The sequence below is a fragment of the Quercus robur genome, chromosome 9 (genome assembly GCF_932294415.1).
Source record: "Quercus robur chromosome 9, dhQueRobu3.1, whole genome shotgun sequence".
NCBI classification, from domain to species: domain Eukaryota; kingdom Viridiplantae; phylum Streptophyta; class Magnoliopsida; order Fagales; family Fagaceae; genus Quercus; species Quercus robur.
The window spans coordinates 21,465,276-21,482,344 of NC_065542.1; the positions used below are offsets into that span (position 1 = coordinate 21,465,276).

Sequence of the window (17,069 nt, forward strand, 5' to 3'; positions counted from 1 at the left end):
TCAGCCTCCTAGTTTAATCTTACGAAAGTTCTGGCCAGTCTCACCTGAGGCAGCTTTGTAAACTTTTTATAACCAACAATTTGGTCTTTTTTTTTTTTAAATTAAGAGTAAAGTGAGTTTGTTGAGTTCTTCTTCGAGAAGGAAATTGTCCGGTTCATTTTTTTTTTTTGAGAAGGAGGTCCGGTTCATATTTGAACTTTTTATTTTTAAGTCCCTAACAACTATCAAGTATGGTCCAGTAGATATGTGCCTGTTTTCTTTGTAATTGTCTTTCAAAAGATGTACAAGTTTAAAGTGATGTAATTATATTAGTTGTATTTAAAATAAATAAATAAATAATCAATCTTAAAGAAAGATAGTTTTTTTTTTTAAACAGCATACTTATTATAGACTTATAATACATTAGAGTATTACTACAAAATGGCTTAATCTTTATAACAGTAACCTAAGATTAGAAGAACTGAAAGTCTAACACATATAACTGATGTGAGATAAACATCACTTATATTTAAAATAAAATAAAAAAACAGTAAACTTGTTAGGTCACCAAACACAAAAATAATATATATTGAAAAAGAAAGCTGAAAGACACCACTGGTTGGAATTTTCTAGCTGAGATCATCAGCTCAGCCTCCTAGTTTAATGTTACGAAAGTTCTGGCCAATCTCACTAGAGGCAGCTTTGTAAATTTTTTATAACAAAATTTATATTTTTCTTGTAGTAAAGTCAAACATAAGGTTTTTTTGCTCCCCTATGTCCTGTTCCACTTATAAATATAAGGACTAATAAGGTTGTCCCTTTTTAGCTCCTATTCAATCAAACATGGAAGTCTGGTTCATCATCATCATCTCTCTCTGTATCTCAGCCCTCCTCAAATCCCTCCTTTTCAACAAAGTCTCTGAAAATCACAGTAAGATACCTCCAGGACCCTTACACATCCCAATACTCAGCAACTTCCTATGGCTCCGCAAACCCTTCATCGAATTGGAACTCACCCTCCGCAAGCTCCATGCCAAGTACGGACCCATCATCACCATTTACATAGGCTTCAACCCAGCTATCTTCGTTGCCAACCGTTCTCTCGCTCACAAAGCTCTTATTCAAAACAGTGCAGTTTTCGCTGACCGCCCAGCTCCTCCACCTACAGACGTGATCGTATCTAGTAACAAACACAACATCAACACTGCTTCTTATGGTCCCACATGGCGACTCTTTCGTCGCAATCTAACTTCAGAGATTCTCCACCCTTCGCGCATGAAATCTTACTCTCACGCGCGCAAGTGGGTCTTGGATATTCTCCTCAATCGCCTTCGTTCCAACACTGAATCCGTTGTTAAAGACCATTTCCAATACTCCATGTTTTGTTTGTTGGTTCTTATGTGTTTTGGAGACAAACTCGGTGAAACCCAGATTAGAAAAATCGAAGAGGTTGAACGTCGCTTGCTTTTGAGCTCTCGTCGGTTTGCTATACTCAATTTTTTCCCCAGAATTGGAAGGATTTTATTTCGTAAGCGTTGGGAAGAGTTGTTTCAACTTCGGAGAAACCAAGATGATGTGTTAATTCCTTTGATTAAAGCAAGGAGGAAAGTGAAGCAAGAAAGACAGAGTAAAATGAAAGAAGACAAAGAAAATGACGATGAGTTTGTTGTGTCGTATGTGGACACGTTGTTGGATTTGGAGTTGCCAGAGGAAAAGAGGAAGCTTGAAGATAAGGAAATGGTTAATTTGTGTTCAGAGTTTCTAGACGCGGGTACGGATACTACGTCAACAGCATTGGAGTGGATTATGGCGAATATGGTGAAATACCCACAAATCCAAGAGAGGCTTTTAGTGGAGATTAAAGGGGTTGTTGGTGATGGAGAAAAGGAAGTGAAAGAAGAGGATTTGAATAAGATTCCTTATTTGAAAGCAGTGGTTTTGGAGGGTTTAAGGAGACACCCACCTGGGCATTTTGTGTTGCCACATGCAGTGACTGAGGATGTGGTTTTGGATGGGTATTTGATACCAAAGAATGCTACTTTGAATTTCATGGTGGCAGAAATGGGGTGGGACTCGAGGGTTTGGGAAGATCCTATGGAGTTTAAGCCTGAGAGATTCTTGAGTGGTGATGATGGTGGAGGAGAAGCGTTTGATATAACTGGAAGCAGAGAGATTAAGATGATGCCATTTGGTGCGGGGAGGAGGATCTGTCCTGCTTCTGGTTTGGCAATACTTCATTTGGAGTATTTTGTGGCCAATCTGGTTTCGAATTTTGAGTGGAAAGCTGTTGATGGTGATGAGGTTGATCTGTCAGAGAAGCATGAGTTCACCATGGTGATGAAGAATCCTCTCAAGGCCCACTTATCTCCAAGGTTTTGAATGGTTTTTTTTTTTTTTTTTTTCGCTGAATCCAAGGTTTTGAATGGTTAGGTCTACGAGACCATGACTATGATAATAAAGTCTACAGCTGTATTTAATAAATTTTCACTATAAATGTTTCTTTGGCATTTTATATAAGTACTAGTTTGGTGACTAGTACATCAAACGAAATAGTTGAATTGCAGAAATGATAATTTATTTATTTATTATTTTGGTGTTATTATTGAGGGGATTTTTTTTTTGATTTGATAATCAACAGAGAAAAGACTATAATAAAGCACAAACATAATACAAAAGGAAATTCTAGGCCTTCTGCTCAATAACATTTGCAAAAAACAGAGGGAGAAGCACCCAATACAAAACAACCAGAGAAATTGTTATTAGGAGACCAAGTATCTAACACATGAGCAGCTCTATTAGATTCTCTAGGGGTCAACTTAAACTAAATTTTACTAGTTGAGGAAGAAAGCTTTAAGGTACCTTGAGTTAGAACTGTTACCCTCCAAGGATCTGCAATGCTAGGCTTAGTAAGAACATCTGGCGGAGTTAGGATTTAAGTTGGGGGGGGGGGGGGGTGGATTTATAAACAATTCACGATTATGCACATTCTGAATATATAGTATTTGACACAAATTTGAATTTTTAACTTTCACGAAAAGAGAGTATATTCATTTTGTTGTATTTATCTATTTGGCTTGTACTCACTTTTTTTGTTGGAGAAACAAACACACACAAGAAAGAGGGAAAGTGAAAGACTTTTGCTCACATGAGCATCAATTTTCAAAGTAAAAAAAATCGAGTTATGAATGAAATGATGTGTAATTTTATGTAATTTTGATTAATGAAGACTTATAAAATGCTCAAATTATTTTATTAACAATAAACTTTTACTTATCAAAAATCTATAATATAATATTTATTATATAGTTAGCTTCAAATTCCTAGCAACAATCCCATCAAAAAAAAAAAAAAAAATCCTAGCAACATGGTTACATGCATGATATTGCAACACTATGCTTCCGTGTCAAGCCAATAATTTTATATTGGCTACACTCTATAGCACTCAAACCAAAAATAAACCCATTAGAAATCATCCCTGGGCATTTATAAGTTATAACTCCACTATGCCTAGTTTATTAAATCTCCATAGTCCAAGCTTCGTCAAAGTCGCTGGTAATTGAATAATATACTTCATCTTCTAGTGATAGCTTATGATACACACGAAGTTTTTGTGCAAGGCATGTTAGTGGAGAACTGAGGGCATGAAAATACTCTTGGTTTATTTAGAAATTAGAAGCTATGCTCTGATTCAAGAGCAAGCAACAAAATGACATTTAAATTAGCTAAATTTTTAATGAAGCGTGAGTGAAGAAAGCTTTTGTTTAGGTGAAATTCCTTAGCAGTTAAGGGATAAAGTTTTGATTAATGTTCAATTATCTAATTGGATAGGCACTACTTTTTTTACCCAAAGATAAAATAGGTAGGATGTTGTAGTAAGTATAAGTTAAGGTGTTTTTTGTGCAGGCCAGGGGGGCAATTGCCTCCTCTCGCCCCCCCTTGGCTCCGCCCTTGTCTACACATATCTTGGAATCACTCTTAATAATAACAGCATCAATGTTATGATTCACTACTTGATTAGTCACCCAATTTATCGTCTCTGCTTCTACTCGAACTGGGATAGTGGATTTTGATTGTTTAGCAAAGGAAAAATTAGTGTCCCTCTCCGAACTTTAGCCACAATCTCGATATAAGACCAGTTGTTACCTATGGCTGCATCACAGTTAACTTTGATGATTTCTTGTGATGGTTTGGTCCAAAGAATGGATCTAGCTGTAGCTACCTATTGAGGGGAAATCGTTGTCAGTCCTTTGAAGCTCTTCATTTGATGAGTGGGGTATGTCTAAGTTGGGTCATCTTTTTTATTTGGCTAAGGGTAAAGTGAGTTTGTGGCTTAAACTCATGTCTTTTTTGATGATAATGACTTAAAAGAGTAATTATACGCCATAATTTGAAACAATTTCTATTTTTTTTTTTTTTTTTATATGTAAAAAGTATAGTTAGAACTTAGAAGATGTATATGCTACATGAGTTCACCAGAGCAATGAAGTATCCTTTGAAAGCCCAGAGGATTTGAATGGTTGGGTCCATTTTTTGGTGTAGCTGAAGACTATACCTTCAATTGATAGTCTATATTCCATAATGCACGAAGATTTATTGTTGACTTCGAAATAAAGTCTATAGCAATATCTAATAAATTGATACCTATGCAATTATCTTTTTTATTTTTTTGTTGTATATACAAGGATGGAGTTAAGACTTGGAGTTAGGGGAATAGCTTTGCTGCTAGTTATGTTAGCTTAGTTGTTAAGAGGTTTTTTTTTTTTTTTTTTTGATGCGTGTGTCTGTTGCTAGGTAAGGATAAAATTATTTTGTTTTAAAATTTTTTTAGGGGCTGGATTGTTTGTGTTGGGTAAAATTGGTTTATTGAGCTTTTTTTTTTTTTTTTTAAGCTTCACAATTGATAATTTTTGTTGTTGAGCTAACTTTTTTGGACTTATATATTTTGTTTTAGATTTTAGATCTATGATTTTTTTTTTTTTTTCCAAATTGCTAAAGTGATAAATGATTATTGGTATGTAAATAAGTAATGTTAGTGGTGGATCCAGACGTTAATCAATAAGAATTTGCTACTTCAACAATTTGTAAAAATGTTGTAGAAAAGTTTGTGGATATAACAATATTCTTAAAAGAATAAATGATATTGTTAAGAGGGCAAAATTTAATTTTATAAAACAAAATTGCTAAAATTAGTAGCTACGTATATAATATATACTAATATTTTTATAATAAAAAAATTTTGGGGGACAAGTCAAAGACTACCTCAGTACATGTGTAAAACTATGAAAATATTATACTCACCCTATCCAAAAGCTTCAACAAGGATACAATTTAATTATGTCACAATCTTTTTCATAATTTGTTAAAGTCGAAAGTGACAGCTCCATTATTATTATTTTTTTCAAAATAGTGATTAAGAAACTTAAATTAAACAATATTTAATATAAAATACTATATATATATATATATATATATATATACACATCAAGATTACAAATAGGAAAACACACATGTTAATATATGAAGTTTTACGATTTCTTTCTACAAGATTTTATATATTGAAATCGTTGCACGAAAGTTTCATTATCAATACTATTAGTTACATCACTTTCAACTTGCACAACGAGAAAATCATTTATCCACTAATCTTCCATTTAATTACCAACATTCTACCTTAGTAGGTAACAACATGGTTATTAGGATTAGTGAGAGGGGTTAGGGAATTAAATTGATGATCGTAAGATTCTACATTGTGATTAAGAAAAAAAAAATGTAATCATAATTCATAATATATGTTAAAAAAGCACTGAACAAAAGTAAATTTTTTTTTTTATATAAATTACTTATAAAAATACAATAATTATTATGTACCAAATTATAAAAAGGAAAATCCATCCATTTGGTCAATTCCCAATGTTACCCTATTTTCATTTCCCAATACAAATTTTGGATTATTTTACTTAAGTACTTTAATAAGATATAAAAGGGGGTTAAAATTTAAAACAAATAAAAAAAAAATAAGAAGAAGAAGAAGAAAGAAGATAAATTTGTGTAGTTTTAGGATCTATTTGGTTGGGGTGAAAACAAAGGAGATAGTAAATAGGGGAGAGAAAATGGTCTTTTAGGTTGTTTGGTTGAAATGAAAAATTGGAAAGATCTTGGTGGGTTCCAAGCACTTTCTTCCTGATTTAGGGTGAGTTTGGTTCAGCTTTTTGTAAAAGTGCATAATGAAAAAGTGGAGTTTTCAAAAAGTGCATAATAAAAAAATGCATTTTCAAAAAGCTGAGTGTTTGGTAAAAGTTGTTAAAAAGTGTTTTTTGAAAAAGTTGAGTGTTTGGCTAGCACTTATAAAAGTGGCAGTTTGAGGGATAAATTACCAAAAATGACAATGTATATATAAGAGCATCTCTAGCAGGTTAGGCAAATTTTTGTACTGTTTGGACAATCAATAGTGACATTTACGTTTTGCCTACCCACTTTTTTAATCTTTATTTTTTAATCAAATTTATTCTTTTTTAATATTTATTTTTTCTTTTTCTATTCATTCTCAACAATTATATTTTTCAACAAAAAGTGTTACATCCACAATATTTTTTGCAATACTTTCACAAGAATCATAACAAAATCTTATATAGAAAGTTGTTACAAGTTCTAATTTGAACCCACCACTGAAATTATATTTTTACTCACCAATATTAGCTAATTACTTAAAATTTATTGTGAAAATATTGTGGTAATATTTTTAAATAATGATTTCTAATTCTTTGCCTTTCTTTCATCCATACGTTTCCTCTTTTTTTTTTTTTTTTCCTCTTGCTTTTTGTCCACCACACACGTATACCCATAGGATTCCATCATCTCTTTTTTTCCTTTACATTCCACTTGATTCCAGAGCCTTCCTTTCTCCTTATTTCTCCAGCTCTCTCATTCTCTGCTCTCTTTTTTTTTTTTTTTTTCTTTTTCTTTTTCTACTTGATTCCATAAATTCTCTAGCTCTTTCTGTGATACTTGATTCTATAATCTTGCTTGCCTTTTGGTGTCATTATCTTCAAACACACACAGACACGCATCGAGAGAAAGGAGAAATCGTCTTTGCTCCACCACACCGCCACCGCTCCTCCTCCTCCACACTGCGGAGTGCATGCAACCAGGGGTCATATCAGCTTCTATTTTTTTTTCCTTGTTCTTGATTAGTTGTTGTTTCTGATTTTAGATTTGTCAAATCGGCTTCTATTTTTTTTTTCTTGATCATTTATTGTTGTTCTAATTTTTTTTTTTTGGTTCTTGATCTGCTGTAGTAGTTGTTGTTGTTGTTGTTTTGATTTAAGATTTGTTGTTTAAATTATATCAATTTTATTAGAGCAAGAATTTTTTTGCTTTTATTGTTGTGGTTTGATTAATTTTAAGATTATGTTTTTGAGTTTGTATTTTGATTATGCTTGAGATGAGAGGCGTGAGAGTGAGCTTCAGGGCAAAGGGAGAGCAGATAGATGAGATGAGAGGCGTGAGAGTGCTTCAGCCGTGAGAACTGATGACTTTTTATCAGGGTATTTTCGTAATTGACTATCCAGCCCAACGGATAGTTAAAATTTCCATGTGCGTTTTGGTTTATGGACCTCCTACGGTCCATAACATTTGCGCATTCTCAGCGCATTTTTTGCCTTGGCCCAAAACGCAACTTTTTCCAAAAAGTTGCGTTTTGGGCTGAGTCGAACGCACATTTGTCTCCAACTTTTATAAAAATGTGCGTTTCAGCTCCTAAAAGCTGAAACAAACACACACTTAAAGAGAAAACTCGGTCAATTTTGCTACTACCATTCCATTTACTTTTCTGCCCCTGAGTTGTAACGTTGAAAAAGTTGCGTTTTGGGCTGAGCCGAACGCACATTTGTCTCCAGCTTTTATAAAAATGTGCGTTTCAGCTTCTAAAAGCTGAAACAAACGCACACTTAAAGAGAAAACTTGGTCAATTTTGCTACTACCATTCCATTTACTTTTCTGCCCCTGAGCTGTAACGTTCTAATTCATCTTTTTCTTTCTTTGTTGGTTTGTTTTACTCTCTCTCTCTCTCTCTCTCTCTCTCTCTCTCTCTCTCATTTACTCTATTTTCTTTTTCTTTTTTCTTTCATTGTTTGTTTGTTCAATATCAATCTATGTGCTATTTCTTTCCCATTGTTTTACCCCCCAAAAAAAAATGTAATAAATATGTAATAACAAAAAAAAAAAGAAAAAAAATCATATGTTTAATGTTTTAATTTTTATAAAATATTATTTTATTAATTTTAATCAATGATAAGTAATATTTTATTACAAATAAATTGCTTCTTATATATAATATAAGAAGAACATAAGAGTAAATTTTTATAAATTAGTTCTTCCATCCTCTTAATTTTCTCCTCAACCAAAAAAAAAAAAAAAAGTTGTTTATACATCTACTTTTTTACCCTCATCCAAACACTATAAACAGGGCGGAGCGAGAAGGATGGAGTCGAGTCTCCCCCTGAACTTTCAAAAGGTCTTCAAATTATATTAGTAAATGGTACTAAAAAGTCTTAATTTGACCACTTCCAAAAAGTCGTCAAATTATATTAGTGAATTGTACTAAAAAGGCCTCAAACAATTTCTCTACATACTGGATTGTGTGGTAACTTGAACCAAGTAAACTTCAATTCCCAGTCCCACGGCAGCTTTTATTTTCTGGGTCAAACTAATAAGTGCTTTATAGGATATTAGTTAACAATCAATTGAGAAAAAATTTTAACACTCTTTTTATAGGAAATGAAAAAAATATCAAAACATTAATTATCTTTTTTTTCTTTCCTCATAAAAACTTTTTTAAATGGATTATTAATCAATGTCTTAAGGGATATTCGTCGGCATTTCTCTCATATTTTTAATAACTTTTATTTTAAAATTGGATCCCACCTAAAATGATGAAAAAAAAAAAAAAAACTAGTACACCTACTACTCTTCTACCACAAAGATGTGCCTGTTTTCTTCCTTTAGTTGTCTTTCAAAAGGTGTACAAGTTTAAAGTGATGTAATTATATTAGTTGTATTTAAAATAAATGAATAGATAATCTGCTATAGTTATGGTCTATACTTTCCAGAAGTTAGCACAGGAAAACAGAAAGAAACAAAGTAAGTTATATTGGCAAACTTAATTTGAAGAGATAAAAAAGTTGAAGCCATCACTAGTTGGGATTTTTCTAGCTGAGATCATTAAAAGTCATCCAGTCAGCCTCTTAGTTTGATCAGTTCTGGTCAATCTCGATTGAAGTAGCTTGTAAAAATTTTATTAACAAAATAGACGTTTTTCTTGTAGCAAAGTCAAAGATAAGGTTTTCTTGTTCCTCTTTTGTCCTCTTCCACTTATATAAATATAAGGACTAAGGCTGATTTTTACCTCCCATTCAATCAAAACATGGAAGTCTGGTTCCTCATCGTCGTCTCTCTCTGTATCTCAGCCCTCCTTAAATCCCTCCTTTTCAAAGTCTCTGAAAATCATGGTAAGCTACCTCCAGGACCCTTACACATCCCAATACTCAGCAAATTCCTATGGCTCCGCAAACCCGTCTTCGAATTGGAACTCACCCTCCGCAAACTCCATGCCAAGTACGGACCCATCATCACCATTTACATAGGCTTCAGCCCAGCTATCTTCGTTGCCAACTGCTCTCTCGCACACAAAGCTCTTATTCAAAACAGTGCAGTTTTCGCTGACCGCCCAGCTCCTCCACCTACAGCCGTGATCGTATCTAGTAACAAACACAAGATCAACTCTGCTTCTTATGGTCCCACATGGCGACTCTTTCGTCGCAATCTCACTTCAGAGATTCTCCACCCTTCGCGCATGAAATCTTACTCTCACGCGCGCAAGTGGGTCTTGGATATTCTCCTCAATCGCCTTCGTCCCAACACTGAATCGGTTGTTAAAGACCATTTCCAATACTCCATGTTTTGTTTGTTGGTTCTTATGTGTTTTGGAGACAAACTCGGTGAAACCCAGATTAAGAAAATCGAAGAGGTTCAGCGTCGCTTGCTTTTGAGCTCTCGTCGGTTTGCTATACTCAATTTTTTCCCCAGAATTGGAAGGATTTTATTTCGTAAGCGTTGGGAAGAGTTGTTTCAACTTCGGAGAAACCAAGATGATGTGTTAATTCCTTTGATTAAAGCAAGAAGGAAAGTGAAGCAAGAAAGACAGAGTAAGATGAAAGAAGACAAAGAAAATGACGATGAGTTTGTTGTGTCGTATGTGGACACGTTGTTGGATTTGGAGTTGCCAGAGGAAAAGAGGAAGCTTGAAGATAAGGAAATGGCTAATTTGTGTTCAGAGTTTCTAGACGCGGGTACGGATACTACGTCAACAGCATTGGAGTGGATTATGGCGAATATGGTGAAATACCCACAAATCCAAGAGAGGCTTTTAGTGGAGATTAAAGGGGTTGTTGGTGATGGAGAAAAGGAAGTGAAAGAAGAGGATTTGAATAAGATTCCTTATTTGAAAGCAGTGGTTTTGGAGGGTTTAAGGAGACACCCACCAGCCCATCTTGTGGTACCACATGCAGTGACTGAGGATGTGGTTTTGGATGGGTATTTAATACCAAAGAATGCTATTTTGAATTTCATGGTGGCAGAAATGGGGTGGGACTCGAGGGTTTGGGAAGATCCTATGGAGTTTAAGCCTGAGAGATTCTTGAGTGGTGATGATGGTGGAGGAGAAGCGTTTGATATAACTGGAAGCAGAGAGATTAAGATGATGCCATTTGGTGCGGGGAGGAGGATCTGTCCTGCTTCTGGTTTAGCAATACTTCATTTGGAGTATTTTGTGGCCAATCTGGTTTTGAATTTTGAGTGGAAAGCCGTTGATGGTGATGAGGTTGATTTGTCAGAGAAGTCGGAGTTCACTATGGTGATGAAGAATCCACTCAAGGCCCACCTATCTCCAAGGCTTTGAATGATTTTCCTATGCTAGTGTTACTTGGAAATAAAGACAGCACTTGTACTGCGTGTGATTTTTTTACTTCCCCCTTTAGTATTTTCCATAATTGAATAATTATTTTACATACATGCACGTACTAAAGTTTTGGGATAAAATTAGTGAATCTATGTGATGATGTCATACAACCAATTAAAACTTGTTAGGTAAAATAATTGTGACAAAATCATCCATTTGGTAAAAATTATTTTTGTCAACTTATTTTATTATTTAGTTTATTTTTACTATTATTTATAAGTCTTACTGCACTTTTGAGTACTATTCATGAGTCTCATTATACTATTTTAGCTAACTTTTACCTTTATCTACAGTACTTTCAGCATTATAAACAAATCTCAAACGAACCTAAAGTGTGTGTGAAAGTGTGATACTATAATTAGTCTTTATAATTTGGTGTTATTGTTTAAGGGGAGTCGTTATTAGTCATTTAAAACTCTTCATTTTGAAGAGTAGACTATGTATTGGTCATTTTTTTATTTGGCTAAGAGTAAAATGAGTGTTGTGTAAACTTACGTATACCACGAAAATAATTAAATATTTCGGAAATATTGCTCTTTCCTCACACATGGGGGTGGCGCCACACCGTCCACAATAGGGCCTACCTCTCATGTGAGAAGAGGGAGGCAAAGAGCAATACTCTCAAGTGTTTAAGGGCTTATTTGGTAGTAGTGTTTAAGTATTATTGTTCAGTTTTCAATATTGTTAGTGAGCGTTTGAGGTAGGCGTCTGCGTTTTTTCAGATTTTTTTTTTCCCCTGTGCGTGAACAGTAACATCACATGGGTTCACTATGCAGGGGAAAAAATCACTGTTCATCACTGTAGCAATACTATTCATGCATTAAAAAATATTAAAAATGAGTCTCACGACACTATTCACACATTTAAAAATTATTTTACTACAGTGTTTTTAGTTTTCAGTTTCAGTAACAATAAATTCAATCCAAACAAACCCTAAAAATACATGTTTAAATATTATAAAAATACGTGTTAAAAATATTATTGTTGACTGTTATTTAAAATCAGGTACCAAAAAACCCCTAACTATTATCCACATTTACTTTCTTCTTCGCAAAGGAAATGGTGTGGTAAATTGGTTAAGCATGCTTAGTTTTTATTTTTCAAGTCACCGTCAAGTGTGGTCAGAAGAACGTGCCTGTAAGATCAAGTGTAGAAGAACGTGCCTGTTTTTTTCTATAGTTGTTTTCAAAAGATGTGCCAGTTTAGAGTGATGTAGTTGTATTCTTCCTTTTTAAAATTTAAAATAAATTAATTAATCAGCTTGCTATGGTTAATGGTCTATACATTCCAGAAGTTAGCACAGGACAATAATTCTTTTCAATATACTTTGCTTTCTTAATGGCAAAGTTGTATATTGAAAAAGAAATTTAGTTTCTCAAAAAAAAAAGAAAAAGAAATTTAAAGAAGGCATCACTTCCTTCTCTCAAAAGGCCGCAAAATGTGACTTCAGACTTTAGAGATGCATGGTTTTCCACTAGTTGAGAACTAGTTGGTACCTGGGATTTTCTAGCAAGAAAATCTAGTACCACAACTTTGCCACAAATGTGATGTTGCAAACTGGGAGTGAAGGGGAATAATTAGTTGTAAACAAAAAAAGTTGTGGTCCTATAATCATTCTTTCCTAGCTGAGGTCTTCAAGTGAATCAAGTCAACCTCCTAGCTGAGGTCTTCAACTCAACCTCTTCGTTTGATCTTGTGAAAGTTCTGGTCAATCTCAGCTGAAGCAGTTTGTCTTAAACTAAGCTAGTTCCCAGCTGTGCCCCTAAGTTGAAGAAGCCCAAGCAATCCGTTCAAGACAGTTAAGCTTGAGTAGTTGTGAGTTTGAGGGCAGATGGGCTATTTTGAACAAGTCTCATGGTCAGTTTGCCTTACATGTGGAGTCTTCAAGGTCAAGGCCATATAGGCTGTTTTTAATTCTTGTGTTGGTTCAATATATACCCAATGTTTAGTCAAAATAAATAAAACAAATGCAAGAAAAAATTTATCAATATTTCTATATGTTAAGACCACTGGAAGTTCTTCTAATCAAGTAACTTGTCAAGTTGTAAAGGACAAAGTTAGTTCAAATCACTTCATGGACAACATTTTGGCACCTCGGGAGATGGAGAGAGAAAGACTGAAGCGTTCGGATGAGGAAGAGGATACCCTTGCTCGCAGTACCAAGAAGTTCAAGGATAGCCATCGTGCCCATGAAATGAATGAGATTGGAAAAGGAAACAAAGTGGAGAGCTATAAGGATAAATTGGTGGGGGCAATTCCTGGAGCCTTTGCAAAAGCATTTGGTTTTGATTGTTCAATGCAAGAGGACTTGGAATCTGATAATGATTGAAGAGGAAACAAGCAGGATGGCAACATTAGAATTGGTTTTTCCAAGGAAGAGAAGATACGTATGAGAGTTCCATGGCAAAAAGCTCTTATCATCAAAACTTTTGGGAAGAGAATGGCTTTTTCCTTCCTTGTTGAGAGGGTGCGAAAAATGTGGAACCCGAGTGGTGGCATGGATTGCATAGACTTGGGTTATGATTATTATCTTGTAAAATTTGAATTAGTGGAGGATGTGGACTCTATACTTATAGGTGGTCCTTGGTTCATTGGCCAGCATTTTCTTGCCATCAGGTAATGGGAGCCAGGGTTCAAAGCTTCCATAGCAACCCTCTCATCAGTAGCTATTTGGATAAGATTACCAGAGTTACCCATGGAGTTTTATGAGCCTAATGCTCTTAAGAAAATTGGGAGAGCCATTGGCCCAGTTCTTAGGATCGATTATCACACAGCTAATAAGGAACAGGGAAGGTTTGCTAGGCTATGTATTCAAGTAAATTTGGATAAGCCATTGGTAAGGAAAATTTATCTTGGCAAGATTGAACAGTGTGTGCTGTATGAAGGTATAAATGCCCTCTGTTTTTCGTGTGGTAGGATCGGGCATAAAGTAGAAGCATGCTCGTTTATAGTTAGAAAGCAACCTAAGGAGCAGAGTACGGAGCGGAATGAGGAGCAAACGGAGACGCAAAGAACCCAAGGGGAAGATGGGATGAAGGAAACGGAAAAATCCCAGGAAGATTATGGTGAATGGATGGTTGTTAGCAGGAAAAAAGTGAACAGCAAAACAAAGTATGTTCAGCGCTCTCCGGTGATGAAGCAAACGGACGAGGAACCACTGACACAAACGTCATTAGCTACTAGGCCTGTTCAAGAATTCACCGGCGCCGACAAAACCGTCCGAAACCGCGCCGATCCGACCGTTGATAGCTCCACCGAAGGTTCCCAGCGCGATGATCGGTAGGCTTTTTCCGTTACCGAAGTCGGCCGGTGCGGTGGTCGGCAGCAAGATCTGCAAACCGAAGAGAAACCGAACCGAACCGATATATATATATATATATATATATTTAAGTTAAACATATATAATATATAATCATTCATCAGTTGAGAGGGAGACACAGAGAGAGAGAGAGTACCGGTTGCAGTTGCAGACTTGCAGTTTTAGCGTGAAACAGAGAGAAGCAAAGGAAGAAGAAGGAATCACTTAAATTTTAAATTAGAACGACGCCGTTGCATTTATTTTTTTATTTTTTTTTAAATCTGATTTAAAATGACGCCGTTTTGGAACCATTTTAAAATTTTACTATCAGGTTCAAAACGGCGTCGTTTTAGTGTCAGAATTTAAAAAAAAAAAAAAAAAAAAACGGAGGTTGTCCAATGTCCAGGCGTCAATGCGTCACTGTCTCACTGACTCACTCCTTATCAAAAGAAATTTTTAAATAAAAGAAAAGGTTAACTGTTAACATGTGAGAGTGTGAGGCTTTGTGTGTGTCAGGAGGAACGGTCCTCTGAGTCTTTGAGTGGTCTTATCCAAGTTACTCAGTGTCTCCCACTTGCATTGTTTGAAAAAATATATATTAAAAAAATAAAAAGAATGTTGTGGCCGAATGGGTTAGTTTGACACAGCCATGCCACTTGCGTTTTTTGAAAAAAAAATATATATTAAAAAATTAAAATAAAAAATAAAAAAAGCATGCCTGTCACTGATTGAGTCAGTCCGTGCAAGATTTTTTTTCTTTCTCTTTTGATCTCAGCCATACAAGTCTTTTCTTCTTTACTCAGCTGCTCTCATTTTTCCTCTCTTTTCTTTAGACTCTCACTCTGCTTCTCTCAAGTCTCAAACTCTCGCCTCTCAGACTCAGGAACTCAGTCAATCATTACTCATCAGTTAGATAGCTTATGGCTACCTTCATTTCTCTTCCGAGCCCTAATCCCGCCGAACAAACATTAGTTTTTCCCTCTCAATCTCAACTCTCACCTAACCATTTTTCTCTTCTTTTTTTGCTCTCAATCAGCCACATAATCATAATGTTTCTTCCAAACCCTAATCCCGCCGAACAATTAATAGTATTTCCCTCTCAATCTCAGATTTTCAGGCTCCCACCAACCATTTTTCTCTTCTCTTTTGCACTCAGCCACGTAATTTTTTTTCCATACCCTAATCCCGCCGAACAAACAGTAGTTATTCCCTCTCAAATACTCAATCTTAGGCTCCGACCTAACCTTTCCCTATTTAAGAACACAAGCTCTCAGTCTCACTCTCAAGACTCATCTCTAATTCTCAGTCTCACTCTCTCACAAAGAAAGACCTTCCTCTCAAGGTCTCACGAAATTTCTAATACCTAAGAGGCTAAGACAGTCAATCTTCTTTTCATCTCTGTTCTCCACCGTGGCTCTGCCACTATGTAGTTCTGTTTGGTAACCCTAACCCCTACTTTGTTTTAGTTTTATTTTATGCTCACTAATGTTTCTTGTTGATTCTAATTTTTTTTTTTTTGGTTATTTTCTTGTAATATCAGGGGTAATTTAAAAGATTCAGCTTCAGCCTAGGAAAGGAATAAATCTCGAAGGCTTAAATAGTTCTGGGTATTTTCTCATACTATTAATATTTGTTTTGAATTCACAATTTTTTATTTTCTTTTTTCTTTTTTGTTTGATTTTCTTTTAAGGATTATTTTTTATTTTGTTTTCAGCTCACCATGTTGTGTCAAACTTTCATGTTTGTGTTTGATTTTGCTTTTAGTTTTAGTGTGTTTTTTTTTTTTTAAAAGGTTCATTCATGTTGTTTTCTGTTTGGTTTTGTTTCTAGGGTTCAGAGACTGTAAATTTATTTTTGATTAATCATACTGTTGTGATTTTAGTTTTAAATATATATAATATTTATTTTTAAGGTTCACTCATGTTGTTTGTTGCTTGATTTTGTTTCTAGGGATCAAAGATTGTAAATTTATTTATTGATCATCCTATTGATTGATTATACTGTTGTGATTTTAGTTTATTATATCATGCTAATATGTTGTGATTTTAGTTGATTGTCTTGTTGTGATTTTAGCACTGAGAAAGCTGCTTGTATAGTTTTTGTTTACTAATATTTTATTGAAATTAGTGGATGACTGTGTGTTTAAGTTAAAGGTTGCTTGTATAATTTATTTGTTGTTGATTCCTTAATTACTATGTATGTGATTGTTATTTATATTTTTGTAATTAGATCATGGCTACTTGTGCTTCTTCTTCCACCCCCTCTACTGAGCCTGCTCCTAGTTCATGTGCTGAGGCTAATCAACCAAATACACAATCTCCCGTTCCACCATCAGGTGTTGCACCCCCTCAAACACAAACAGAAACTCAACAAGCTACTATTAATGGTGGTAAAGATCCTTCTAAGATATGGGACCATTTTTCTAAAATAGAGGGATGTGACCCCCTTTTCCCTAAGTCCCAGTGCAACTATTGTAAAAAGAATTATAATTGTCACCCAAAAAGAAATGGAACCTCTGCCATGTGGTCTCATATAAAATTTAGTTGTAAGAAGTATCCCTATAGGCGTGATAAAGGTCAAACCACTTTGAGTTACCAAAGTAAAAAAAAAGGGGAGGGAGAGGGTTGTAATGAGCTTGTGTTAAGGAAGTTTAGTGTGGAGAGACTAAGGATGGCCTTAGCTAGGATGATAATTGTTGATGAACTGCCTTTTAGGTTTGTTGAGCATAGTGGGTTCATTGATTTTATGGCAGAGGTAGAGCCTAGGTTTGAAGTTCCC

The 17,069-nt window shown here is 34.9% G+C and overlaps 2 protein-coding genes across 3 annotated transcripts in view; both read left to right on the top strand.

Moving 5' to 3' along the window:
- LOC126699472 (cytochrome P450 89A2-like) overlaps positions 1–2,486 on the top strand; it is a 93,820-nt gene extending 91,334 nt beyond the window's left edge. Inside the window, exons 2-3 of one of the 2 annotated variants that reach the window (XM_050397311.1) lie at positions 2,281–2,351; positions 2,395–2,486. In XM_050397311.1, coding sequence (XP_050253268.1) covers positions 2,281–2,351; positions 2,395–2,401 — 78 coding nt within the window. In that variant the 3' untranslated portion in view covers positions 2,402–2,486. Of the gene's footprint in view, positions 1–744; positions 2,352–2,394 lie in introns of those variants that run through there. The other variant, XM_050397312.1, reaches the window with a different exon arrangement.
- Positions 2,487–9,374: 6,888 nt separating this feature from the next.
- Positions 9,375–11,042, top strand: LOC126699473 (cytochrome P450 89A2-like). Its single transcript, XM_050397313.1, has one exon. It carries the CDS (start codon positions 9,401–9,403, stop codon positions 10,931–10,933), a length of 1,533 nt encoding a protein of 510 aa, XP_050253270.1. The 5' UTR covers positions 9,375–9,400; the 3' UTR covers positions 10,934–11,042.
- Positions 11,043–17,069: the final 6,027 nt, after the last annotated feature.